Source organism: Lactuca virosa, chromosome 4 (genome assembly GCF_052849685.1).
Source record: "Lactuca virosa cultivar CGN04683 chromosome 4, Lactuca_virosa_CGN04683_v6, whole genome shotgun sequence".
NCBI classification, from domain to species: Eukaryota; Viridiplantae; Streptophyta; class Magnoliopsida; order Asterales; family Asteraceae; genus Lactuca; species Lactuca virosa.
In genome coordinates this window covers 506,867,275-506,876,913 of record NC_136429.1, presented here as the reverse complement: position 1 = coordinate 506,876,913, position 9,639 = coordinate 506,867,275, and the positions used below count along the sequence as shown (strand labels likewise).

The window sequence follows — 9,639 nt, the reverse complement described above, 5'->3', positions numbered from 1 at the left end:
ATAAAAATTTAATACTACAACCATTATGTTTTATTTTAGATTTAATAAAATTATTTATTTATAACAAATATACAACATTTTTAAAAACATTAATGTTTAAATTATGTAGAAATTACCCTACAATTTTGAAAACGTGCCCAATGCGTTACGTAGGTGCATCTTTATTATATTTAATATTATATATTATCTTTGAAACAAAAATAATATAATCTTTTTATACAATAAACGTTTCTTTATTTTATTTTCTTGTGGATTTTGTTTAAAAATCAAAAACCATACAAAATTCCATCCCCAAATAAATAAGAACCAGTCAAATTAAGCTTTCTTTTATACCAGAACCACCTTAACCCCTCCTCATGGCCCTTTACCTTCTCTATCGTTTCTATATACGTTCTTGAAACACCGCCGGCCACCACGGTTGATCGGTGTTCCGACCAAGGGTCAACGATCATCACGACGATGACCCAACAAACACTTATTTATTACCTATCGGAACACCCCACCATAGTCAAATTCAGGTGGAGCCACACCGAATCATGGGGCTCCACCTGGTCTTTCCTCTTCACCTCCATCTCCGCCTATCTCCTCCTTGCACTCCTCCTCCACCTCCTCCTGTACTACCGCCGTCGCCCTGTACCTCTCGGCCCAATCCCCGCTCTACACTCGCTTTTCATGGCCCTCATCTCCCTCACAATCTTCACCGGAATTCTTTTCTCAGCGGCGGCGGAGATCCGTGACACTCGGTGGTTCTGGCGACGGACCAAGACCACGCCTTTTCAATGGTTTCTGTGTTTTCCGTTAGGTACGCGTCCGTCGGGTCGGGTCTTTTTTTGGTCGTATATCTTTTACTTGACCCGTTTCCTCCATACTTTCCGAACATTCTTCGCCATTCTCCGCCGCCGGAACCTCTCATTTTTCCGCCTGTTCAACCACTCAATCCTCATCCTCATGTCGTTTCTATGGCTTGAATTCTCCCAATCGTTTCAAATCCTTGGAATTTTGTTAACAACCTCTATTTACTCCGTCGTGTACGGGTACCGATTCTGGACGGCGATTGGCCTCCGGAGCGCTTGTTTCCCGTTCGTCATCAATTGTCAGATGGTTCTGCTTGCTTGCAACATCGTCTGCCATGTCGGAGTTCTTCTTCTCCACTTGAATAAAGGTGGGTGCAATGGAATCGGCGCATGGGGGATTAATTCGGTGCTCAACGTCGCAATTTTGCTACTTTTCTTGAATTTCTATGTCAACAGTCATCTGAAGCAGCGGAGGAAGAAGGCGGCGTTGTCGCCGGACCACCGTGATGACGTCGATGGAAAAGCGAATACAGTTTCTGCTGCCAGGGAAACCAATCGAATTGGTCGTAGCGACTATAAAGACAAAAATATTTGAAAGGTGAGTGGACAATGGACAGTGGCCAAATTTTTTGTCATTAAAACTTTTTTATTTATTTTAGTTTTAGTATTTTTAGGGGGGTGGTGATAAATAATATAAAATAATAAAAACTTCCACCACAATAATAATCAATAATGTGTATAAACTACAATTATGAAAGAAAGGGAAAAGGTGTATAATAATATAGTATTTAGTGACACTAGAATGTATTTAAGACTCAAAAAACGGTCAAAATTCTTGTATTTTTGTAATATTTTACGAGTACAAATGTTTAATGTAATTCAGAATGTGTATACTGTATACTACATTAATGGTAATGGTATTTTGGTGTAGCAAATACAGGAAAAAAGGTGTTTGGTGTGACTTTCTGTTGTCCCATATAAACGTGCAAAAATTTTGGTATCTTTTAATTATATTCAATAAATAAACACATAAATTTTTATGAATCTCATCACACAATTATGGTGAATTTTAGCCCGGTAAATTTGTGTTGCATCTTGTGTGACTATTAGTATATTGTGTGTTTGTATTCGTGTGTATGTTTGTATTAGGTTTGGTCTATTTATCTTTTGTATAAGCCTTGGCATGAGATACATTGTATATATAATTTTGATATGTTGAATGAAGGATTTTTAAGGGAGGACGTTCCTTATATTGGTATTTGAGCAATCCTCCTAAACCTTCTCATTATCTCTTCTATTCTTACCTTATCGGTTGCAACCCTAACTTCTGGCTAACGACCACCCTTTCTCTCCCTCTGATCTTTAACGACAACATGATTAACCTCCACCACCACGTGTTCAAAAAAGTTATATGGCATCACAAATATTCAGTCATTTGTTACGTTGATATATGATTAGAATGAATCAACTAAAACACAATTACGGGTTGATCAGAGGAGTTTGTATTTGTAGGGATGATGTACACATGTCCCACCCTTTTATGCAGATGATGTCATGTTTCTCTCAGAGTGATCACAAGTTGATATCCAGAACATTGTTCGGGCCTGAAGATATTTTTCCATAGCTTCTTACATTTAATTTAAACAAATCTAATTTGTATGAGGTTGGCACTGATGGAGCTAAGGTAGATAATATGGGTATAGTTTTTGGTTGTTATCCTTGGAAGCTTATGTTTATATATTTGGGCCTTCTTGTTGGGTCTAACATGGCTTGAATTGTAGGGTGGAATAACCTCTATATAAAGTCTGGAGTATATTGTCTATGTGGAAGGTTAGAATCCTTTCAAATGGTGGTTGTTTCACATTGATAAGTTTATTCGAGGAGTTTTGTTGTTTTGTACATCTCTATGTTTAAAGCTTCATATAAAATTATTAAGACCAATGAAAGCCTTATAAGTCCATTTTTATAGGGAGGAGATATGTGTGGGTTAAATGGGAGGTGATTTTAGCAAGGTTAGATAAAGGAGGTTTGGGTGGTGGAATTTTATATGCTTTTTCCTACCTTTACTTCGGAAATGGAATGGAGGTTGAGGTTTCTAAATAGGGGACACTCTATGTGGCTTGGTTGATTAAATCCATCAACAATATAGTGGAGGCTTCGAAGGAGGTTGTAAAATAACAAATACCTGGTCAAATATTATGGGTTCAATGAGTTGAATTCAATTCCATTTTTTATTGAAAAAGGTGAGTGATGGGTGTTCTACACAATTTTGGCATGACATTTAGATAGGTTAATTGGTTTATAAATTTTTTTTTGAAAGACTTTACCATTACTAGATGAATAAAAGATAATCTTATTATTGGCATCTATTAAATGTGACTTGAGCATTTGGAGCATTCGCATGGAGCATTCGAGTTTAATGGAGAACTATGAACTCAACGGAGCACTTGGGATTAATGGAACATGTGACAAAGGAACGAATCATCTGAGAATATCCCTTGATGAGCTATTTTTGTTTTAAAGTACTCTATGATGATTAAGATTGTCCAAGGTTTCTCATATGTTGAAGTTGCTCAGGGATTATTGCTTGACGTGCCACCATCATGGTTGATGAGCCATGGTGATCTTGATGTGCCACTCTTGCATCATGATGAGCCACTATGGATCATGATGTTCTGTCATGTGTGTTGTTGATGCTCACACAATGTAAATCGAGGACGAATCTTCCAGAAGCTACTACATGGCAGATTGTGATTAGTTGACACGATTTACGGGCCTATGGGCCAATGGGCTTGGCCCATTAGGGTTTTAGGTCTGATCCTTTCAATTTAAATATGGATGCCTACTAAGTCATTTGGTGTGTCTTTTTGTGTCCTTAGTGAGTAGGTCGAATATCTATTGAGTTGTACTTGTAATATCTGTTTGAGAACTATGTGAATAAAGAATACTCCCCTCCTGCCCGTAGATGTAGGTCACCTTGACCGAACCACATAAATACACTATCCTTGTATGCTTTTGATTTCGTGTGTTATCTGCATTACTTCCTAACAAGGGTCATCAGAACTTGGAGTGGCATCATATTTGTTCTGAGTCTTGACAACTAACGTTTGGTTTCCCTAACAAGTGGTATCAGAGTTGCGGTTGGTGTTCTATTGATTAAGGATGGCATCTCACAAATTCGATTTGGAGAACTTCAATGGTTCGAATGATTTCACTTTATGGAAGGTGACGATGAAGGCTCTTCTAGTTCAACAAGGATGTGCATCGCCATTGGAAGGTGAAGCGAAACTGCCAAAGGAGATATCGGCTTAAAGGAAGGTGGATATTCTGGAAAGAGAGCATAGTGCTATTCTGTTGAGTTTGACATAAAAAGTACCGATATAGGTCGTGGATAAACGAGTGCATGTGGGCTTTGAGAGAAATTGCGTGACAAGTATCAAAAAATTCTCTGACTAACAGGTTTTATCAGAAGCAACATTTGTATATTCTTACGATGTCGGAAAGCACCCAAGTGAAAGATCATTAGGATAACTTCAATATGATCATCTTGGATTTAATGCGTACATGTAACGATTGAAGATGAAGATCAAGCACTTATCCTCTTATATTTAATGTCGAATTCTTATGAGAATTTCATTGATAACCGTGTTGTATGTTAGACCATCGATCACTGTGAATGATGTTAAGGATTCTTTGATGTCCAAGGAACTGAAAAGGAAAGTTTCAGTTGGAGAAGAAGTTTCAAGTTCAATTTTTTTCGCAGGCAGCTGAAGAACATTAGATAGAAGTGGAGGTAACAAAGGTAAGTCAAGTTCTGAATCTAAATCCAACATCAAATGTTAGAATTGTAAGGAAAATGGCCACTTCAGAAGAGAATGTCTATTGCTGAAGAAAGGGAATAATGGTGTTGAATCAAGCAACAACAATGATGATATGGTTTAAGGAAATTATGATGATGGGGATGATGGTGGACTTTTAACTGTATGTACATCTAGTTATTTTGATGCCTTGGTCTTGGATACTTGAGCATCCTATCACATTACTTACAATCGAGACAGGTTCGATTCCTTTAAAGATGGAATGGCACAATAAATATGGGTGGTGATTGGATAAGCAAGGTAACGGGCATTGGCACAATACAGATTAAGATGCACGAAGGTATGGTTAGGAAACTAGATTGTTGGTTTGTCTCTGACCTTCGAAAGAACCTAATCTTTGTTGGCACTTTGGCAAAGGATGGATTATAGTATTCTGGAGATTGTAACTGGACAAGAGTTTCCAAGGGTTATCTTGTAGTTATGAAGGGAAAGATGAATCATCATAGGATTTATATCATGGAAGGCTCTACGATTAGAGGAACGGTGACTGTATCCCAATCCTTGGTCAGCATGATGATTAAAGAAAGTTTTGGCATCATAAGTTGGTACATGTGAGCGAGAACAGGTTGTTTGGTGGAGATGCAGCTCGAAATGCTAAACCTGGTGAAGCTTGTGTTCAGGAGACACAACATAGGGTAAAGTTCACTCAGATCTATGGGGTACCTTTCCTGTGAAGTCTCATGGTGGATGTCAATACTTTGTGAATTTTATCGATGATTACTCAAGGAATACCTGGGTGTACTTTCTGGAGACAAAGGACGAAGAAGAAGTGTTTGGGCGGTAGTCCTGGGTGTACTTTCTGAAGACAAAGGACAAAGATGAAGTGTTTGGACGGTTCAATGAATTGAAGACTATGGTTGTAAAACATACCAGAAACCAAGTCAAGTCACTCACAACAGAAAATGGGTTGGAGTTTTACAAGGTTTCGTTTGACAACTTCTGCAAAACAGAAGGTATATTAAGGCATTGCACCATAAGGCTAACACCATAACAAAGCAGAGTGAGATAATAGATGAACTAAACGCTGGTGAAGCATGCTCAGTGTCTACAATGATCTACTAATTTCTCAGAGCAATTATGGGCAGAAGCAGTCAACACTGCTTGTTATATGACGAATATAACTCCATCAACTATAACCAATTGTAAGACTCCTTAAGAGGTGTGGTATGGGAAACTTTCTAATAATTTCAGTTTACAGATGTTTGGATTCCCTACTTACACTCGTGTGAATGATGGTAAACTGTAGTCGAAGGTAATGAAATGAATATTTCTAGGGTATGTATCCAGAGGGAAAGGTCATCGTTTGTGGTGTACATAAGAAGGAAAGACTCCAAAATCTATTGTTAGCATAGATGTGACCTTTGAATCTACTATGTGTAACCAGAGAGGAGGTGGTACAAGTTTTGCGGGGAACGATCAAGGTACTAGCCAAAAGGTGGTGTTTGAAACAGAAAACCCACATAATTTTGTTATAAATGAGGAACAACAGTGAGCATCGAACAACATAGACATGAGGAATCCCTTGAACAACCCAGGGAAGAAGTGTCTGGTGATGTTGATGCCAGGAAAGACAACTTGAAGAAGCTTATGGAGAATGAGCTTGTGATTAACAATATAGGAGTTGAAAAGAAGATAACATCGATGGAGATTCGGAGGGATAGATGAGCATGATAGTTATACATTTCTCACTACGTTGAGAAAGTCTTTCAGTCTTTCTGTCGTGATCGGTCTAAATGCGGTGGTACTTCTTTAGCGATTCAAGGAAATCGGGTGAAAGCTCATTGGTAAGTGTTCAAGTGGATCTTGTGACACTTGAAGGGAACGTTTGATGTTTGCCTAATGTCTGGTTCCAATTCATGACATACGGACTTGGTTGGATTGATAGACTCAGACCATGGAAGCGATCTGGAGATAAAAAGATCATTGGCGGTTGGTCTCATTCAGAGTATTCTTTTAAAGGTGGAGAAAACTATCATGTTCTATGATAGGTTATGTTGGGTTTTGAGAACTATAACACTCCTATGGTGCACATGCAATCCTAAATGCTTTGGATCTATGTTTTCTCTAATTATACATGCATATTTTCATTTCCAAAGCATTGTCCTAACTAGCATACAAATTGCCAAATGAACAATACAACTAGTTAGATGACTTACCTCTTAGAAGGACTTGTAGTTCCTGACCTTTGAAAGCTTGAGCACCTCAAGTGTGATGCCTCTAATGGTTCACAAACACCAATATATAAGAGGAGGCTTGAGAGAATAGGTTACTTAGCACAAAATTAACTTCACTCTCTTAGAATGAATGTAGCCACTCATGTAACCGATTTTGGCTCTAAGGGGGTTTATTTATAGTGTAGCAAATGCTAGGGTTACACTTTGTAAAACCTAATGACCTTTCATATTACTTAGCTCTATGGGTTAAATTCCATGTACTCTCCATGGATTAACTCTTTGGTTTAGCCCATCTAAATAATCATGGATCATTAGCCCACGCTATAAGAATCATTGATTTACACAATCAATCCCCATATATTTAATTAGTCTCTTTTGACCACAAAATTAATTCCAAGTTAATTCTTGATCAATACGAATTAAATAATATGATTTCATATTAATATATTATACTTGTAATATATTAATAAATCATAATAACCTTATTCTCAAAAGTCCATCCTATCAAATTGCACTGGTGAAGGCAACCCAAAAGGACCATGCTACAATTGGGTCAAGTACATCCCAGTTATAGTTATGGGCTTAGACACCAAATCCAACAGTATCTCACTTGGATAAGTCTAATAACTATAACTGCCAATGCGACTTAGCAATCGTAAGCTTTCAAAAGCCGTTGTCGACTCTGACCTAGTCAGTGACGCGTCCTTCAGATAAGGGATCATATATTCCTCTGTTCTCAAGATATCTATGCGGAAAAACACATGGAACATAGTCATACTTATTGTCCTGCACTTTGTTTCCCGATTTCCGATTCGTCTGACATAGAACATAACTGAACACATCAATTTAGTTATGACCGGGCCCGACACATAGTCAAAACAGAATCATCGAGGAGCCCAAGATATCGCTTTTAATCCTCTTAGGATAAAAGGAACAGATAAACTTTGACATTATATGTTTGTACTAAGTACTTATTAAGTCATGCACAACGATACGTTTCATAACATCAAGTTACTGATGCGTTTGCGTATCATCAATGCACAACCAACTCGTAGTCAACAACTCATATATCTTAGTTTAAATATTATATGATATTATCGTCTAACAATTACTCGTGATAAATTCTATGAAGTAATTCAGGTGTGCGTGGGTTGAATCCAATACTCAAATCTTATTTTAGGAGCACTCATGAATGGCGTAGCAAACTTTTTCTATGTCTAACACCTTAGACATCTACAAGCCAACTCATGACAGTCTTCTTTCATACTTACTTCCAACGTATGATCGACTGTGGATAGTTTGAATAACCTAGTTATCCGGGAAGTCAAAACATGCAAAGTGAAACACAAGAATAATACTAATCCTATATGGCCCCAAAACTTTTGAGTGTAAATAAAACACCTTTTATTTAATAACCATATTTATTACACATTATTCATTGTATATTGTTTCGATTTATCAACTAAATACTTGAAAAAAATCAATAGCTATCCCATGCTCCAAGCATGCACACTATGTTTACCTACGGTCCTTACTTTGTGAAATGGATCAATTGTAAACATTTCCAACGATACTCATTTTACAATTCCAAATCCTTATCGTAAGTGTAAGAATTCCAAGTTCTTGCCACTTACTGTAACTTGTCAGATTCTAAACTTATATGCAGTGATCCTTTTGTAATGACTATGTACACAAGTCACAGAGACTTTGTCAATTACAAAACTTTCCATTAGAGATTCTTACAGGACAATTCCATAGATCTGAAGTCTCATATTCAAAGCACATTCCTTTGAACATCCTTCTTGCATAAAAGTTTCTAACTTTCTCATACATTCTTGATATCCAACTCCCATTATGGAAACATTTCCATATTTACCATATGACAACTCATTGTTAATAGAATCCTGTCTATTCATAATAATGTCAATATGGTCCATCCATTACTATACTTCTAACTATCCATAAGCAACCAATCTTTGGCGAACCTTGGATTATTCGTAGCAGTTGTTTAATAACTTTAGTCATATCCGGTTCTAGTCCTTTTTCCCTCTTAATGCCCTAGGAATTTGTAAAATTAGAACACATGAATATTATAGCATATGCAATCAATCCTATACCCGAACCATATGGGATACGATTCATAATGTCTTACATAAAGACATGATACTTGACTAGTCTTTTTCTATAATATTTCCATATATAGAATTTCCAATGTTGAAGCATTTCAATATGGTATTCATATAAATCCTTGACTAAATTTGATTAAAATCTCAATCGAAACTTTTAGAATTGATATGAAGTATAAGTTCCTCTCCCTTAATTATAGCAAAACAACTTTTCAACCCCTGCAACTTTGCGAATTGAAAACTTTGTTTTCTATAATTAACATTACTGACTTGCAACACTTACTATAATGATTATGCTCCCACTAGCATAACAATTATTTGTTACTTGCATAACTTTTATGCTCCCACTAGCTGTGACTTAAATCCAGAAATCAGCTGGACTTCTAGAAATCAATACTTTATTGACTTTCTTACCAAAGTTCAGATTTCTGATACGAGACGCTTTGATAAGACTTTATCTAGGCTTCTCAAACTCATACACCTTTCCTTAGATAGCTCACATGTGTGTCCAAACAATTCTAGAACTTACAACAATAAGTCTCAAATGTTTAGACCTTTTGCCATTTCTCACAATTTGAACTATGAAGAGGGATGCCGTAATCATAATAGAATTTGAGAATGCAAATATCACAATTGCTAACTCTTTAAAATCTACTTAGTGAAAGCG

General features: G+C 36.9%; 1 protein-coding gene across 1 annotated transcript; it reads left to right on the top strand.

Annotated features, from left to right (window-relative positions):
* Positions 1-305: 305 nt before the first annotated feature.
* Positions 306-1,755, top strand: LOC145109376 (fatty acid elongase 3-like). Its single transcript, XM_079046512.1, has one exon. The coding sequence runs from the start codon at positions 460-462 to the stop codon at positions 1,387-1,389; it is 930 nt and encodes a 309-aa protein (XP_078902638.1). The 5' UTR covers positions 306-459; the 3' UTR covers positions 1,390-1,755.
* The last annotated feature ends 7,884 nt before the right edge of the window (positions 1,756-9,639 follow it).